The sequence below is a fragment of the Danio rerio genome, chromosome 2 (assembly GCF_049306965.1).
Source record: "Danio rerio strain Tuebingen ecotype United States chromosome 2, GRCz12tu, whole genome shotgun sequence".
Classification (NCBI taxonomy): Eukaryota; Metazoa; Chordata; class Actinopteri; order Cypriniformes; family Danionidae; genus Danio; species Danio rerio.
Window position 1 is genome coordinate 57,482,501 of NC_133177.1, and position 20,449 is coordinate 57,502,949.

The following is a 20,449-nucleotide window of genomic DNA, read 5'->3' on the forward strand; positions in this document are numbered from 1 at the left end:
CACGCATGAACTGAAAATTCTCACCGAAATCAGTCAAGTTTGGTGATGGAGAAATCACGGTTTGGGGTTACATTCAGTATGGGGCGTGCGAGAGATCTGCAGAGTGGATGGCAACATCAACAGCCTGAGGTATCAAGACATTTGTGCTGCCCATTACATTACAAACCACAGGAGAGGGACAATTCTCCAGCAGGATAGCGCTCCTACTCATACTTCAGCCTCCACATCGAAGATCCTGCAAGCAAAGAAGGTGAAGGTGCTCCAGGATTGGCCAGCCCAGTCACCAGACATGAACATTATTGAGCATGTCTGTATAAGATGGAGGAGGAGGCATTGAAGATGAATCCAAAGACTCTTGATGAGCTCTGGGAGTCCTGCAGGAACGCTTTCTTTGCCATTCCAGATGACTTTATTAATCAGTGATTTGAGTCATTGCAGAGATGTATGGATGCAGTCCTCCAAACTCATGATGGAGTCAGACACAATATTCATTCTGTCTCCACTGCAGCATGACTTTATATTCTATACTGGACATTATTTCTGTTCAGTGACAAGACTTTTGTCTAAGCAAAGTCAGACTTTACTGTCCTAATGAAATCATTAAAAATCAAGGCATGATCATATTTATTGTGGTAAAATAAGCGTCATCTAGAGGCCTTTGCCTTTCATATAAGCCACTTCTGATACCAAATGATCAACTAGAAGTCAAGTTATTATTTGTTGTTCCTAAAAATTGGATAGGCGACAAGACTTTTTGTGCAAAGGGGTCGCACACCACACAGCGCCATGCATTTTAAAATTTTAATCATAGTTTTCTACCAGGGGCTATTTTAGGATTTTAATTTTAGGGAGGATCATATATATTTATATATATATATATATATATATATATATATATATATATATATATATATATATATATATATATATATATATATATATATATATATATATTTATATATATTTATATATATATATATATATATATATATATATATATATTTTTTTTTTTTTTTTTTTTTTTTTTTTTTTACTTACAGTAATTCATAGCTAATTCACATATTTCACAATCTGAAAGATAATAATAAATAAGATTTTTTTTTTAATACTAGACAACGCTTGATGTTTCTGGTTCTGTCATTGACTCAGTGACAGTTAAAACGAGTACATTCTCTAAGTGCTTCTGTCGCTGTGTTTAATCCTTTCTGTGCAAGATTCTATGGTATAGTTAATGCCACACGAACTGTAAAGTGTTTAATATTGGTAGTTCATTTTGAAATAAAAATAGCGAAATGTTCTTTAAGAGTTACATTTTTTGCTGGAGGAAACAGCTGTGCTGATGAGGTGAACGCCGAGAAAACCTGACTGCTCCTCCATGACGTTGGGATACAGGTGATACAAGGTTATCTATACCAAAGAATTGCAAAGAAGCAGATATTATAACAATTTATCAATAAACACACGACTCGTTCTCTCGCTGTCCACGGCTGTGATTTGTTGATCAAATGAAAAACAAAAGACGAGGAGGAGCCGAATTCTGCAGCAGTTTTCTTATTGAATTTAAAGGGGACTGAGGCGATCACTTAGTGTACAGTTTATGAGCTAATTGCAAAAGTTTTAGGGGAGCTGAGTAGAGTAGCTACAGCACACCTAAATTAGGCCTAACAATGCCAGTGGTTTATATCAGGGTTCGTACACCTGCGCCGCAAGTCGGTGGCTATCTGCGACGCTCAGCCACAACTCAGGACACTGTTCATATTTCTGCCGTGCCACAGAGCACCATCTGAATAGTTTCATTTTAAATAACATGCGAATGTGCACGTCTGGGGCCTCATGTATCAACGCTGCGTACGCCAAGTTTCACGCTCAGAATCGCTCACGTTTAGATTTACTAATGATGAAATGATAGTGAGTGTGCGTTGTTCCATGCCAACTACGGACATTTCTTGTGTGTGTTTGTTTTATTTCCATTGGCGACTCCTAGAGGCAATTGTGTTAAATTGCACACTACAGAGTATTTTTGAGCCGTGCAATGGCAGCTGTATGGGACGAGATCATCAGCACGTCTAGCAGGTATATAATACTAGCAGGTATATAAAACAGGTATATAATATTCCATACTATACAGTTGACCAGCCAAACATTAATGCCAACAGTGGGAAAACATGCAAACTCCACACAGAAATGCCAACTGGCCCAGCCGAGGCTCAAACCAGAGACCTTCCTGCTGTGAGGCAACAGTGCTAACCACTGAGCCACTGTGCCGCCCTATAATATAATATAATATAATATAATATAATATAATATAATATAATATAATATAATATAATATAATATAATATAATATAATAATTACTTAAATATTCTCATCACTGTAATATAAACTTGTACTGTAATAAAATTTTCCAGTCTGTTTTTTAAAGATAGTTCAACAAATGCCAAATAAATATACTTTAAAATCTCAATACATTAGTTTGATAAGTGCAGCATGAAATATAAGCATGTTATAAAATATTTTTTACAGTAAAAAAATCCATATATTTGGATTAATAATTAAACATCATAAATAAACATAATTAAATATATTAACATATTTATATTTCCTATAAAAATATTTAAATAAATATATTTCTCACTGATGCCATTTTAGTGCATTCTGATAAATGCTTCAATTATGCTGCAGTAAAGAGCAGCTTTTTTTTTTGCTTTGCGATCATGCATTCAGAAGCTCTAGTGAGCAGCATGTGTGTGTGTGTGTGTGTGTGTTTTAGCATTAGTCGTCCTTCACAGTGTGTGTTTCCTGTATTCTCCGATGAGCTCAGGCTGTGTAAAGTGTCTGCTTATGATCCACAGGTGCTGACGGTCTGATTCAGCAGCTGTTTCTGCTTCGTCTCTCACACCACTGACATCAGTGTTGATAAAACAGCACACTCTGCTGCTCCTTCTCTCTGCAGCTTTTACACTGAAAAAAAATCCATCATTTTTTAAGTTGAAGTAAATTAACCATATCATTCATTTACACTTCAAAGTTTGACGTCATCTCGACTGAAACACAAAGAGAGGGTGGGGCATATAGTAGCTCCTCCCCCTTAAAAAACAGCCAGTAGGGGTTTGTTTTTATCATGGCTCTGCCAGCGCTTCAGCTCAAAGCACATCAAATGAAAAGCAAATGAGAAGCGTCTTGAAGGGGGCGGGGCATGTCAGATGCTATAGAGCACTTGATTGGTTCGGAAGATTTGATGAGAGCCTGGAGCGTGAGTGGCGCTGACGCAGTAGTGGTGCAAGAGTTTCGGCTTTGAGTCTATTTTTTAAGTGCTGCTCACGATCAAAGTGACAGTGCATTTATTAAGATCAAAAACACATTGAATTACAGTAAAAAGTAGCAATTTTACCCAATAAATGCACTGATAGGATCCGCTGATTTTTATATAGTCAATCAAATGAACTTAAATAATAAAAAAATGCAAACTACAAAACCAAATTTAAAACAATTTTAGCGTTTTTTTTATTTTTTTAATTTTTTTGCTTAAGTTGAACACTAGTTTGATCATGTATAAATATCAACTATATTGTATTAATATTATTATAACTATAGGCCTGCATCATGCTGACAATCAGTGTTAGGAAAGCTACTTGAAAAATGTAGTGAGCTAAGCTATTAGCTACTCTACTTAAAATGTAGCTTAACTACACAAAAAACGACCCCCTGGGAAATGTAGGAGGCTAAGCTAAAAGCTACATGGCAGAAGTAGCTTAGCTACATCTAAGAAATTTTTTACAATTTTTATTTTTAAATAAAAGCTACTTAAATCCAAGTCAGTCATATCTTAGACTGTAAAACTGTCAATGAAACATGAGGCAGAATAGTTCAGTTCATTTATTTACTGCTAATAATATCTTGTACTTAAACAAATTATAGTATATAACAACAGAAACTCCAATTAAACCAGCTGTTAAACATTTAAAATGCTATAGTCATTTATAGTAAATAATATATTTATATATATAATATACAAAATATTTTGGAATAAGCATTATAGTGTGTGTGTGTGTGTGTGTGTGTGTATACTGTGTGGGTGTGTGTGTATGTGTGTAAATATATATATATATATATTTATATATATATATATAGAGAGAGAGAGAGAGAGAGAGATACAGTTGAAGTCAGAATTATTCGCCCCCTTTGACTTTTTTTTTTCCTTTTTTAAATATTTCCTAAATGATGTTTAACAGAGCAAGGAAATGTTCACAGTATGTCTGTTAATATTTTTTTTCCTCTGGAGAAAGTCTTATTTGTTTTGATTCGGCTAGAATAAAAGCTTTTTTAAATTTTTTAAACACCATTTAAGTCAAAATTATTAGCCCCCTTAAACTATATGTTTTGAAAGTCTACAGAACAAACCATCGTTTTACAACTGTATGTATAACTTTAACTGTTAATAGCTATTAGTTACTGGTTAATTAGTTACAGTTACCTTAATTTTTCTGATCTTGTTTGTAATGCTGTAATGTGCACCATTCGTAAATCTGCTTCGAAACAATAATTATTGTGAAAGAGCTATTCAAATAAACTTAAATAGAATTGAATTGAAACAACATGCTTAAAGGCATTTTTCAGATTAATAAATCTTAATTTAAAACACTTTTATACTGGAAAACTCGGCAAACAAATGTTTTTTTTCTTTTTACAGTGTACAAGCCTGTTTTCTTTCCTTCCTTTGGATCCATAAATAGACATTTAAAATGGAAATCATAATCCCAGTCTTTTGTGCTAGTACTGCTCCTTTCTCTGTAAAAGCAGTTTTGGCGTGAGTAGTGGAAGCAGACCGGTGTGTGTATCTGTGTGTGTGTTTCTGGTGGAAAAGACTGTGGCCTAATTGTAGTTGACGAAAGACCTGTCGCCTTGATCTGCAGAACTGTTGAATGACAGCGTTGAAAGTCTACGCTTTTGACATCACTTCCTGTTTTTCCTCTTTAAAGGGATAGTTCACTCAAAATTAAATTCTCATATCATTTACACGCCCTTCACTTGTTTCAAACCTCTTTGAGTTTCTTTTTTCTGTTGAACACAAAAAAAAAGATATTTTAACAAATGTTGAAAAACCTGTAACCATTGTGTAACCACAAGTTTTCAGCTTTCTTCAATGTACAGTTAAAGTCAAAATTATTAGCTCTTCTGTGATTTATATATTTTTTTTATTAATTTTAATTTAAATTTTTTAAATAATCAGTTAGTTAGTTAGTTAGTTAGTTGATTAATTGATTAATAAATTGTTTAATTAATCAATCAATCAACTAACTAACTAACTAACTAACTAACTAACTAACTAACTAACAAAACAAACTAACAAACTAACAAATTAATTAATAAAAAACAATAAATAAATAAATAAATAAATTTATTTATTAATTTGGTATTTCCCAAATGATGTTTAACAAAGCAAGAAATTTTTCACAGTATTTCCTATAATATTCTTTCTTCTAGAGAAAGTCTTATTTGCTTTATTTCGGCTAAAATTAAAGCAGTTTAAATTTTTTCTTTTTTATTTATTTATTTTTTTTTACAATTTTAAGGCCAATATTATTAGCTTCTCCATGGACCGCCACCTTATCGTGGTGGAGGGTTTTGAGTGCCTGAGTGATCTTAAGAGTTATGTTGTTAGGGGCTTATGCCCCTGGTGGGTCTCCCAAGGCAAAAAGGTCTTAGGTGACAGGTCAGGTGCAGCCTGGGCCCCATTCTGAAGCCAGGCCAGGGGTTGGGGCTTGTATGCGTATGCCTGGTGGCCGGGCTTAGCCCGAAGGAGCGACGTGGGACCATCCTCCTGCAGGCCCACCACCTACAGGGGGAGTCGTAAGGGGCCGGTGCATTGTAGGCGACCCGGCCCCAGATAAGCGGATGAAAATGATGATGATGATATTATTAGCTCCCTTAACCAATATTTTGTTTTGGAATGTCTACAGAACAACTCACTTTTATACAACCACTTATAATGAATTCACCTAACTTGCCTAACTAACCTAATTAACCTAGTTTGTCACTGTCAGTGGGTGGGGAAAGGAGTAAAGACTCAAGAGTTTTTTTACTAACTATAACAAGAAACAAAAACAGAATAAAAACAACCCTGTTGGGGAAAACATAACTAAACAGACAAACAACAGACTGAAAGGAAAGTTCTGACATTTAGTCTATATATTGTTGAGCTCAGCAGCTATTCACTAATAAAGTTCTACATTTAACATTTCATTTTTAAATTTTACCATGTCATATAAAAACATAAACACTTGTTTGAGGACATAAAACACATTTTTACTTGCCGTTTTCCCCAATTCGTTTGTAAAGCGGCGCTGCGCAGGACTGGATGACAGAAAGGAAGGTCATTTCAGTTTTCACTCACCCCTAAAAATGCACGATTTGATTAATATCATCATATCCAAATACTTTATAAATATTATTTTAAACCTCTGGTGTTTATTGTTTTTAGAAAATATGTGAAATCTTTTTTTTCCAGAGAGACCTGTATAAAATGAATGTTTAATTTGGCTTTAAAATAGTTTAATTTATGTATTGTATACTTCTACATAGTTATAGCTAACTTTTGTTTGTTTTATATTGGCTTATTTATTTAATGTGATTTTATTATATCCAATAGTTGTAATTCTTTATGATTTCAATATAACTTAAGCTATTTTATCAAGATATGACACTATTGTGTTGAGCCTACAAAAATGGACCCGTAATTTGTAAAGTTTTATGTCTTCTGTTGTATTCATGTTGTGTATTACCTCCAAAATAAATAAAAGAAAAAAGCCGCTCACAGCATCCACAAAGCTGTCAAGTGAGCGCTCTTTTGCCCGGTTTCACACTCACATACAGGCATCTAAATTCGCATGTTTCATACACAAAATCAGTTTCAGTTCAGTTTCAGTTTCCTTTATTTATGTCATTCAAATCATCACAATAGAATTGTAATGCAGAACGAAATTACGTTGCAACAGACCCAACAAGAACAGAAAAAACATCACTATAAAAACACTATAAAATCCTAACATGATAAATAAGCTTTTATTATTCCATAAAATATAAAAAATATAATTATATAAGATATAACCCATTTTTTTTATCTCTGAAGAGAATAACTTAATACTTAAATACCTATTTCACCATTTGTTGTAATATTAACAATTTTTGTTAATTTTTTTAAAATCACCTTTTAAATTTGACAAAAACTCTCGACAACCTTTACTGGCGGCTGTGTCTTTAATATGGTGTAAAGATTATTATGTGTTATTGAAACATTAAGGAGGACGCAGCTTAGAATGTCACTTATAAATTAAAACTTTTATTATTTTATGCAAAAGTCTTACATTTTAAAAGGGAAACATAAGGGCGATCATAAACAAAAAGACCCCTAGCCTATAATGTGTTTTATGGAATAGCCTATCTTAAACTGACCAGCTGTTTTCTTTCCTTTATTTATTTATTTCACGGCATGCCATCTTTACCAGACTCGGGCAAAGTTCGCCTCTCCTTTCACTCCGTTTCGAAGCCCAGCTGGCCCTCTTTGGCCCTAGGTATTCGGCGGGCCGAAAAAGACTGGCCGCTGGCCCCGAGAAAGCCCTGCTTTGGCCCGATCAGGCCCTAGAAGTGACAGTGGAAACCCGACTGGCCCTGGCTTGCCTTAGCTAGCTCGCTTTAGGGCGCGATAGTGGAATTGAGACTATGAGAGTTCACATTAAACGCGTGTTCACATGAAATCCGACAATAAAGCCACAGTGTAAACACCAAGCCACTTGTTTTAAGATCGTAAGACACGAGTACACGATAAATGAAAACACTTACCATGCATTCACAGATGCAACTTGCATGTTCAATCCCAGCTCCAGAAACCAACAAGACAGAGACGCTGAGAAAGAACACCCTGCTGCACACATCTCAAGCACATCCAGACCTCGGGACCTAACGCACGGCCCAAATGCAGCCAAGACGGCGCTCGTACAAAGACAGACACTGACAGGAAATATGAGTACTCGACCCGAGAAAACTTGAGCCGAGCACAAACATAAACATGACAGGACAAGTGTCTGGAGTTTAAATAAGATTTAAGAAGACTGAAGTGGCAGAATCCTGACAAATCAAATCTTTAAATGTCACTTTAAGCTGAATACTAGTATCTTGAAAGATGTCTAGTCAAATATTTTGTGCTGTCATCATGGCAAAGATAAAATAAATCAGTTATTAGAGATGAGTTATTAAAACTATTATGTTTAGAAATGTGTTGAATAAATCTTCTATCCATTAAACAGAAATAGGGAAAAAAATAAACAGGGGGGCTAATAATTCTGACTTCAACTGTATATTAATTTGTCTTCAACAGAAGAAAGAAACTACTTAACGGAAAGTATACAATGAGAATGTTCATTTTTGCGTGAACTGTCCCTTTAACTCTTTAAGGTCATGTGATCATTTGCAGCATTATAACTTGTTTATTATTCCCTTCTCTGCAGTGTTTTTGGCATCTCCTCCATCATTTACACAGACTGCTCCTCTACATGGAAGCTTGCTGTCAGGAGTGGACTCAAATGGCATCATTTCGTCAATCCCATAATGATCCTGGTCCTGTATTACACACTGGCCACGCTGATCCGCCTGTGGCTGCAGGATCCTATGATGATGGTGAGCCTTTATACTATTGACTTAGCTTTCTGGGAAATTCTTTTTCAAATATCAATATTAAAAAGCAAAACAAAATTAAAGATGATTTTTTTAAAGCACATTTTTAAACATTAAAGTTTTAATAACTCATTTATTTATTTTTTTGTGCCATGATAATAGTGCATTCAGATTAAAGTGCAATTTAAAGGCTTAAATGACAAGGTTAAATAGCTCAACTATAGGCAAGAGGCTAATAATATTGAGCATAGCAGTTTTTACAAACAAACAGTAAATAAATATATATAACTAACAAATGCATAGTTAAATAAATAAATGGTTAGATATCGAAATAAATAAACAAATAAAAATAAAATATATTAAAAAACTAAATAAATAAACAAGTAAATAAGTAGAAAGATAGATAGATGGTTAAATAAATACATAAATTATATTAAAATTAAATTAAATAAATAAGGATAGATAGATAGATAGATAGATAGATAGATAGATAGATAGATAGATAGATAGATAGATAGATAGATAGATAGATAGATAAATTAATTATTGCATTAAAATAGCATTAAATAAATAAATAAACAAAAAGAAAGTTAAATAAATAAATAAATAAATAAATAAATAAATAAATAAATAAAAAAAAATAAAAATAAAGTTAAAATATAAATAAATTAATTAATTAATTAATAAAAATAAAGTAATATTAAGTTAAATAAATGAATTGATAGTTAAAAATATAAATAGATAGGTAATAAATGCAAAAATGATAAAATTAATTATTGAATTAAAATTTAATTAAATTAATAAATAGTTGAATAAATGAAAGAATGAATAAATAAAGAATCAGATAGTTAAATAAATAATGAATGAATAAATAAGTTCAAATAAAATAAATGAATAAATAGATAGTTAGATAGATAATTAAATTAATTAATGCATTAAAATAGCATTAAATAAATAAATAAACAAACAGAAAGTTAAATAAACAAATAAATAAATAAATAAAAATATAGATAGTTAAATAAATTAATTAATTAAAATAAATTTCAATAAATAAATAAGTAGTTAAAGAAATGAATGAATGAATAAATAAACAGATAGTTAAATAAATACAAGAATTAAAAGGAAATAAAATAAACACATAAATAAGTAGTTAAATGGATAAATAAATAAGTTTAATAATTTAATTGTAAATATATACATAAATAATAAAATGATAATGAATTTTAATTAAATAAATAAATGAATGAATGGATGGATGGATGGATGGATGGATGGATGGATGGATGGATGGATGGATGAATGATATAAATGAATAAACAGATAGTTAAATAAATAAATGAATGAATAAATAAATTAGTTTAAATAAAAAAATATTGATAGTTAAATAAATAAATAAATAAATTAGAATAAAATAAATGAATAAATACATAGTTAAATAAAAATAATAAATAAATAAATAGATAAATAAATAAATGAATGAATAAATAAATAAGTTTAAATAAAAAAAAGATAGTTAAATAAACAAATGAATTAAAATAAATGCATAGTTAATAAATAAAATAATAAATAAATAGATAGATAGTTAAATAAATAAATGAATGAATGAATAAATTAATGAATTAAAATAAAATTTATTAATTAATATAAAAAGAAACACTTTGAAAAACATCATTGCTCTGTTAAATATGACTTGTGATAAAACAAGTCTCACAGGAGGGCTAATAATGAGATCTCGATCTGTATGAATATGTTAATGATGTGGCTCATATTGATCAGTGTGAGTGAGCTGTGTTTGGTCTGATCCTGTCATCTTCTCCTCATCTGCTGTGGTTCATATGTTTATAGACCGATCAATAGACGGGAATCTTTAAAACCGCACATGTATGAGCTTATTGATTCTCACGCCTCAAGCTTTGATTACATCAGGATCTCATGATTTTGATGTGGCCGTAAATCTAAGCCGGGACAATAAACGTGTGTCTTGAGTTTATACAGAGATCAATGCAGAATCAATTATGCTGTTACGACCTCATCCAGTGCAATAATTGGCTATTATAATCTTCAGAGTTTTCATTCCTGAGCTGCTCTAGATACATGTTGTCATTTTATTTGTTATCTGAGTGTGTTTCTGTGTTTATCGACCGTTTCTCAAGGAGGACAGCGAGGACGGAGAGGTGATCGAGGGCAATGAAGCCATGGAAAACAACGTCCATCACACGTCCATCCGGAAACGGCTGCTCTGGTGGAAAGCGCATCAGAAAACCGAGGAGAGAAATGTGAGGAGAGCTTAAATCTAATTGTTCTTCTGACTGCTGGACTTTTTTGTCATAAACTCTTAAAGGTGCTGTATGTAACTCATCTAAAGCATAAAAATACCATAATATGTTTGCAGATATTTCAGAAACATGCTAAGTGAACATTCTTGTTCATCTAAAAACAAATTGCTGAAGTCAGATATTCTGCTTTGAAAATGTGAGCTACGTACCAGAACGTCTGTCTTTGTTTTGGTCTTTTAACCTACCCAATGCCAGTTTAGCCAATTATGTTTCATCACCCTGGGTTGCCTTGGTGGAAAACCATGTATTCTATTCGTTCAGTCTGTAAAGCTCTCAAAGTATGCGTCTGTGACTGAAATGCGACCTCTGGTGGACAGTAGCAGACTCCGAAATGAGATACAGATTCAGAGTTCCACATGAGGAGGTTATTAATTAGCAATTAATTTAAATATTGAGTAAAGATTAGGTGAGCTAGTTACATTGTAACTAAGGGTGTCATGATCCTCCAAATCCTCGATTCGATTACATTTTCGATTCTAAAGTCACGGTTCAATTTGATTTTCGATTATGAATATTTAATTAATTAATAACGAATTAATTATTTGTAGCTTATCGTTTAAACTGCCTGACCTGCATGGTCTTTGTTTTACCCATAAACAAATCATACAGTAAATGAATAAAGGCAAGATACACACATAATTACCACCTGTCAATCACTTTTTCTGCGGGACTCGTGAATAGGCAGTGATCTGTGTCGTTATAATGGCGTCGGTAAAAAAGACGCACAACCAACAGGAACCAGCCAACAGTGTCTGAGGTGTTCGCTAAAATGACTAAGTACAAGTGAGTGAAAGATTGAAGCACTGATCCTCTGACTGCCTGCACCCGCTGTCTCGAGTGCATGACTGTGTGTGCGTCTGTGTGTGAATGAGTGTGTCTGGTCACGTGATGTGTGTTTTCAGCGGTAGTGATAAAGGAGGGCTGCTCAGAAATGGCGTGTAGCAGTGTGGATGTGGATCGTTGTCGTTCTAAAATGCCATTTAAAAACAAAGACATATTAGTGTAAACAGGGCCTGAGTGTGTATTTTCGCGAGCGGATTTGCAACGGGGGCAGGGCGGAGGATCGCGATGCGCCCATCGTCTATCGGCCCAACCCTAATACGTACATAGCAGAGCTTGCAAACTGTTTTTTTTTTGTCGACGACGAACGTTGTCAACATAACTCACGGAAAATCCAAAATACTTCCACACCGGCGACTTCATTGAAAGAGGAGAGGGTTTAAGCTCTGTCGACGGGTCTCCTGCGTCTGCAGTTTAACAAGCTCTTCAACAAGCCTGTTTTTTTCCCGGTTGACAAGCTAAGCTGACGTGACATGGGGGCGTGGCAGCATCGACGATTCTATTTTTTGATTCGATAATCAAAATTGAGCATCAATTTCGATCGATTTCAATTTTAAGATCGAAATCGTAACACCCTTAATTGTAACCCCGTGTCCTCACAACACACTACGTGACAAGATTTGGAGTGATGAGCAATCGGACTGTTGGGCCAGGCGAAACACAACAGAAATTTAAATACAGCCATTCAGAAGCACACAATAGGGCACTTACCAATGAAATGGTAAGGTTTATAATCAAATTAATACATAATAAACCTATTAAATTAAATGTAAATGAATCACTGCTATGTGTTGGCTTGCACTGAAGTTCCATTTCAAATGGTTTATTTTATTTTCCAGATCTGAGGTGAACTGCTGCTGCTTTCAGTAGTATGGTAATAAATGTCAAGTAAAATGGCATTGAGACTCACATTATTAGCATTTAGCTCTGAATAAAGCACATGAGGTGTACCTGAGGTAATCATTGTCAGTTTTCTGTTGTTCACCTGTGAGAGTGAAGCCATTGCTTTTTATTTTTAGAACATTACCTAATTCAGCCTCAAATCAGCCTTTAGGCTTGTTAATAAGGTTGTTAGGCTGGTTAATAAAGTTGATGTGATCAATCTGGCAACACACGCTTGTGTGTTTTGAACCAGGCGTGCAATACCTAGTCCAACCACTGGGTGTCAAACTTACATACTGCACCTTTAAAACAAAAATTTGATTTCATAAAAATAAAAAATAAAAACACAGGTCAGGTGTAAAGCAGCTTAAATTCTTCCTCTTCTCCTGTTGGAGTGTTAAGGTTTTTGATGGTGTGTGTGTGTGTGTGTGTGTGTGTGTGTGTGTGTTGTTCTCTATCTGTGAATAGAGCTGCTGTACTTCACTCTGCTCAGTGCTGATGTTAGAGAACAGTATAATGTTATTGAGCGTCCAGTGCTCATCAATACACTCACCTTGCCCCGTCTGCTCTCTTTCTCTCTCTCTCTCTCTCTTTTTTCAGCTGATCTCCACTCAGGATGGGTACAGCACCTCGGAGGTTTGTGCTCATTGTGCTTTTGCCAAGTCTTATGTAACTCTGTGTCTGCAAATTTTAACTGTAGACAAATATAGTGTGATTGATTTAGGCTTTTAGCAGCTTGTGTTTGTGCGTTCGCTCCTCTTGATGTGGCATGATTCAGTGGCGCTGCGGGCGAAACTTGATCTCTCCCAGAGAGTTTAAATCCCATGGATTTAAATTAGATTCATATGTTTCAGGTTTTATTAGAATATTATAAAACAATTTACATATAAACAATTCAAACAACTGTAAACAATTTACTGTTGTCTGTAACGCGAATATATATGTATACTAAATCAGTTATTGAACTGTCCAATATATTTTTTAAATGTTAGTATTTATACATTTATACAACAGTTCTGTCTGGCTCGAATCTGATTGGCTGATAGCCGTGCGATAACAGCACTCGTACATCCCTCCTAACCCTTGTGTATTAATCCGTATACATAGAATGACAGCAGATCAATAAACTCACTAAAGTTTGACAAATATTGCAGCTGTTGGACAACATAATGTACTTTTGAGGCTTTTTAGACAAGAATATAGTTGTTTAGATTGCAACTTTGCAGTTTATTTATAAGAACAGCATCATACTGAGCAGAGCAAAGACAGTTGATGTTCTGCCACAAGATGGTGACAGAGACTGCATAATAAGTCCTTAGGTAGAAACACTCTGCTTATATCTTAAACTACAGCTGATCAAATCATTATAAAACAGGTAAGTGATATTCGAAGCTGATATCTCTCTTTTGTATGTTGTAGTGCTGTATTTATACCATAGTAATCGGCTAGTGTTGGCTTTGCTTTGGCTTTAATTATTGGGGTTAATTATTGTGTTGGATTTAAAATATAGCAACTGTTTTTGCTGTTCTGACATGAATGAATGGCAGAAGAAAGTAGTTCCTCGTACAAAATAATTTTTGAGACTCCGTGTTAGATAAATATTTTTTTTTTTTACATATATACATGATTATGCCCTCAAACTGTTGTTTGAATGCAATATCACACTCATAGCAGGGCAATATGGCTGTGCATCATCAATATTTTTTGAATGTAGATTTAATTGTCAATAATTCAAACATATAAGTATAATAAATTGACTATTAAAAGTAAATATTTTAATGATTATTAGTATAAAATGTTATATGTAAAATGTGTGTGTGTGTGTGTGTGTAGTTGAATATATATATATATATAGTATTTATAAAAATAAATATGTATTTTTATGTATGTATGTATGTATGTATGCATGTATGTATGTTATAATTTTTTTGTTATTATTATTAATATTATTATTATTATTATTATTACATTCTGGTAATCAGAATTTGTGATGCATGTTGTTTAGAAACATTTTTAAAAATGATTATTGTAAGGAAATGTACTGTACACTAACACTTTTATACATAATCATTATATATAGTTTATATAATTAAAATGAATTATGCATTTAAAAATCTGTTACATTTCATAAATATTAGTATTCATTATTAATTTAAATTAATATTATGTAATATTAATAATGTATATATTTTTTTGCCTATTATTGTAAAATGTATGTGTCCTGGTAATGAGATTTTGAGACATGAATTTAATCAATTCTTTAATTTTGTGATTAATAAAAACTAACAGCCGGTCAATACCTTAACTATGATGCCCATAATTCCCGTTTGTGCCATCATGAAGTCGAACTTGATTATGGATAAAGAGATATTCTATTTTTTATATGCAATATGATCTGTTTCTTCTGTCATTTTAAGGTGTTAGTGGTCACCTCCAATGGGACGTCGTTTGATTATGTGTCCGCCGTGCCCATCGAGAACGGACCTGTCAGTCTGGACATTTACTCCACTCCTCAGTACAAAGTGGATCAGTCTGTCGAATATGACGGTGAGGTTTGTTTCCATGTTCCAGGGTGTCCGCGAAGTCTCAAATGCCTTAAAATGTCTTAACTTTCAAAATAAAATTTCAGGCCTCAAAGTGCCAATGAAAGTTTGTTATCGGACTGATAAAAAAAATCGCATTTATCAAACGATATCGTTATGGCTGTCGATTTTTCATGGATTCCTTTCTGGTTAACTTTGGATTGTTTTCTAAAGCGATGAAGTGTAAATAACTGTTATTTTACTGCCCCTCACAGAGAAGACGGATGAGAACACAAATGAGGTGCTGGACTCACAGCTGGAGGAGGAAGAGGAGAAGACAGATGAGGAAGAGGAAGCCGAAGAGGAAGAGCAGGGCGGACCACCGGCAGCTCTCGTCAAAGTGTTCAAGTTCATCATGAAGCAGAGCTACATCTGCGCTCTCATCGCTATGATGGTATAATATAGACAAAAGTCATTCATTCAGTCATTTTCCTTCAGCTTAGTCCCTTGTTTATCAGGGGTCACCACAGTGGAATGAACCGACAACTATTCCAGCATATGTTTTACTTTCAGCCGCAACCCAGTACTGGGAAACACCCATACACTCACATTTTCACACACACTCATGCACCACGGACAATTTTATTTACCCAATTCACCTGTAGGGCATGTGTTTGGACTGTGGGGGAAACCAGAGAGAATATGCAAACTCCACACAGAAATGCCAACTGATACCAACAGGACTCTCTTCTTGCCTTCTTGCTGTGAGGCGAGAGTAGAGATCTGCGCGGGACTAAATTTTGAATCCCGCTCCCGCCCGCACCCGCCAGGTTTTAGCCCGAACCCGACCGCTCCCGCTTATATTAAGCACTTGTTGTCCCGCTGCCCGACCCGCCCCGTTTTCTATCCGCCGCTAAAGAGCGGGGGGAGAACAAAACCGAAAATCACCCAGTTATACAGTCCAGACAGCCTATAACAAGCTGTCTGTATAAACACACACATGCACAGCACCAAGCACATACACACAGACAAAGCTTTCTCTCTCATTCGCGCGCGTGCCCTCTAACACACTCTCATAAGCACCAAGCACAAACACAGGCAAAGCTCTCTCTCTCATTCGCTCGTTCGCGCACACACACACACATCTCTCATTCGCACGTTTGCATACATACACACACACACACACACACACACACACTGCAACAAACAAGCTAAACACAGCATCGCGCTATTTCATTTACACACATACATACGCGTGCTCACTCGGGAGTCGGGAGCGATATTGCTAGACAGCCCGCTCCCGTCCCAAATTAAACTTGTTACCAACCGCTCCCGTGATTTATTCGGAAATTTATACCCGCGCCGTAGAATTCTGGTCGGGTCCCGCGGCTCCCGCGGGACAGCCGCGGGAATGCAGACCTCTAGGCGAGAGTACTAACCTCTGAGCCACTGTGCTGCCAAATTAAAGCAGTTTTTTTATGTTCTTTAATAGTTCTACATTATTAATGATGTGAGAAGTTCAAAGGTTAATTATAGAATTCCTTTTTGAATAGTTTCTTTATTACATTTAAGCAGGTCGCACACCAGAAGTGCCGCTCGGCGCCGCGACACGGTGCGCACATGACAGTTTAAAGTATCACACACCAGACGCGCACATTCGAATGATATTTAACATGAAACTAATCAGATGGCGCTCAGTGGCGCGGCTGAAAAACGACCTGCGTCCTGAGCCGTGGCCGGGCGCCGGCGACAGCCGCCGACTTGTGGCGCCGGTGTGTGTATCCCGATAGAAAACTATGTTTAGAATTCTAAAATGCATGGCGCTGCGTGGTGCTGCGCGGCGCGCCGCCAAGTGGCGCTTCTGGTGTGCGACCTGCTTTAGATTTCTAACAACATTTGCTTGACTACAAATATATATCATGCCATCTCATGTTTCTTCTATTCTTCTTTAAGGCGTGGAGTATAACGTATGTCAGCTGGCTGACGTTTGTCTTTCTGATCTGGTCCTGTACTCTGTGGATGGTGCGCGACCGGAGGAAATACGCCATGCTGACTTCGCCATTCATGGTGGCTTATGGGAACTTCCTGTTGGTCCTTCAGTATATCTGGTGTTTTGAGAAGTTGAAGCCGGTGTCTGGTTTCTTTGTGAAAATGGAGGTGCCTTTCACTGAACTGAGCACCAAGGTAAAAAATACACCATTCATCACCTGATTGTGCATGCTTGTACATTCCCACTTCAGTCTGTTCTTTAGTCTTGGCCAGATTTGTACTTCAATGTAATAAAAAAAAGGGTGGTTTATTTCCATTCATTTTAAATATAAGGTAATACCTTCATTTTGCATGGATGCATTATTTGATCAAAAGAGTCAGGGAGGAAATTTATAATGTTTTATAAAAATGTTTTATAAAAATATAATAATATAATGTTTTATAAAAAATGTACCTTTAAGGTGCAGTAGGTGATCTGCCTAAAAGCTAACCGCTTAGCATATTATCTTTGAACGGCGGGGAGGGACTGTGATTCAAAGCCACACCCCCTGTCACAACAGCAGACAGACAACCCACTAGTTCATGTCATTCGCCAGTTAGTTAGTGCCAGCGCCGTGCAGGAATTACATTTATTACTTTGCCACACTTACATGCTATTTCAGAGCGAATATTCAGAGTAGCGGTAAACAGTATAGGAAGGCTGTCATTGTTCAAAAATGACCCAATGTGAATATAAAAGCAACTTCAGCTCAATAAAGCAGGTAAGGCGGAATAGCGCTATTTACTGATGTTTTGTTGTTAAACTAAATATAAATCTACATTATAGATGCTGTCAAAGAACCTTATAAACCTGAAAATAATCACATCAATCTTTCACCGGGAGATTTCAGTGGCTGAACAACACGTCTGTGCATATAAGTCATTCATAACAACACAATCTAACATAAAATAGTTTTAAAACAACATTACCTGTCTAACAGTAATACTTCAGCCATGGTGTCGTCTTTCCTCCAGCGTGCTAAAGTGACTCCAATATTGATTCAGGTATTTAAAAGTTTCAATTCAGCATTTGATTTCTCCCGGTCCGTCTCGTGACTGTGCGGCCGCTTTAAGAGCGAATTATACTCGCGCCTGGCTTTACAGTAATCGGCCCGAGCTCGGCTGTCCTTCGGCGCCTCTGGCTCCGACTCAGCATCTGCGAGCGGCCCGCAGCTCGCTCGCGTACATGCGTTTGTGATGCAGACGGGCACGCGCTAATGGCGGATCTGCGTGAACACATGCGCAGAAGTACGAATCTACATTTGCTGACACACAGTCTGACCTGCTTATCGGAATTAAGGGAGATGACGGTCCGACTCTATTTAATTTGATGAACTTTTTTTTTGTTTTATGCTTTACCCAGAATATAAAAATACATATAAACACATTTAGATCATTTACTGTAATCATAACTATTGGACTGTGAAGAGACTTTCAACCAGCACAACAACAAATGTTTCTGAAGACAATCACCTACTGCACCTTTAAATTCTTGGGTAACACTTTAATCTAAGGTGACGTAGTTACACATTCAATGCACTTTATTATTATAACCTTTATTTTACCAGGAAAGACACATTGAGATTAAAAATCTCTTTTACAAGAGCGTCCTGGCCAAGATTAGGCAGTACACGAGTCACATGAGTCCAACGGACAACAAACAAAAAACAATGCACAGTTAACATGAATCACACTGACAGACTATTCAAAACATCTACAAGCCTGTGTTTCAACTTCTAAATCTTTTATAGTCTTTTTAAAAGCATTTAGTGAAATCAAGTCTTTGAACTGCAACTGTGTTTGCAGTTTATTCCAAGCAAAACGTGCTGCGTACTTAAAAGCCTTTTTTTCGCCATCTCAGTCCGCACTATAGGAACAGACAGTAAATAAATATCCTGTGACCGAAGACCATAGTTAAGAACAGGCTTTTTACAAATGTAATTCTGATGGGAGTAAACCCAGTATAGATTTGTAAACAAGGATATGCCAATGCTTGAGCCTACGAATGGACAAAGCAGACCAACCTACTCTAGTATACAGCACACAATAATGAGTAGGGGATATAAAGTTAGTTATAAATCTAAGTGCACCATGGTAAACAGTATCCAATGCATGCAGACTTTGAGAAGAAGCATGCATATAGATTACATCACCGTAGTCCAATGTTGACATGAATGTTCCCTCAACCAGCTTCTTTTTAGCATCAAAGGAAAGGCAGTTCTTAATTCTAAAATAAAAGCCTAAAATTACTTTAAATTTTTTCACCAATTGCTGAATTTGAGTACTAAAAGAAAGTGTATCGTCAATTAAAATTCCAAGATATTTGCACTGGGAAACCAATTCAATCTCTGCACCATGAGTAGTAGCAATAGGACCTAGTTTTTGCTACTTACTACACTCTCTGAAAAAAATGGTACAATGTTGTACCAAAAGAAGGTAGAAAAAACCCTTGTCCCTGGGGCAGTACCTTTTTATGGGACAGACTTGTACCTTAAGACAATTTTTTTTTTTGTACCTTTAAGGACATGATTTGTACCACTTTAAAACCTGCAGATACAATATTGTATCTTGATCAAAGGTACAAATCTGATCCATGAAGGTACCACTAAAGTGACAAGACACTTCGTACCTTAACAGTGTCAAATGTGTTCCTTCAAGAACTATTTAAAGGCATTTTCTATATCCAAATACGTCAATTTTTTTTCAGTAAATAAAAAATTATCAAATATATTTTTAAACAATGTTTTTTTTTAAGTTTCTTTTTTGTTTTTGTGTAAATGCAGCTTTTCCATTTACAATAAAGAATAAAACTACTTTAACATAAATCAAAAGATCTATTTTTTAACAATTTTCACAGAAATGTTACAGAAACACATGCTCCCATGTACAATATAAAACTTTTTTTCTACAAATTTTACACAATACCTTTGTAATCCCTTAAAAGTTCATTTACAGTTTTTCTCAGTCGCTTTGGTGCGCTTCTCACAACACCTAGTGCATTTTTGCGCAACAGTTAATGCTTTTCTTAAAACAATTAGCGCAAACTGCAAAACCTAGCTGATAACCTGCAAAAGCGCGTCACATGCTCAAAATGGATAACTTATTCCTCAAAAGCAAGTATTGATGTCAGTCAAAGTGTCAGTATCATCAAAATGAAAAGTCCTGACACC

At 35.2% G+C, this 20,449-nt stretch overlaps 1 protein-coding gene across 6 annotated transcripts in view; it reads left to right on the top strand.

The window, feature by feature from the left end:
* The window catches only part of piezo2b (piezo-type mechanosensitive ion channel component 2b), a 251,114-nt gene that overhangs the window by 93,562 nt on the left and 137,103 nt on the right, over positions 1-20,449 (top strand). For all 6 annotated transcript variants that reach the window (XM_021468270.3, XM_021468277.3, XM_021468271.3 and 3 more), the window contains exons 8-13: positions 8,506-8,674; positions 10,825-10,947; positions 13,330-13,365; positions 15,147-15,276; positions 15,527-15,705; positions 17,205-17,435. In XM_021468270.3, coding sequence (XP_021323945.2) covers positions 8,506-8,674; positions 10,825-10,947; positions 13,330-13,365; positions 15,147-15,276; positions 15,527-15,705; positions 17,205-17,435 — 868 coding nt within the window. The remainder of the gene's footprint in view (positions 1-8,505; positions 8,675-10,824; positions 10,948-13,329; positions 13,366-15,146; positions 15,277-15,526; positions 15,706-17,204; positions 17,436-20,449) is intronic.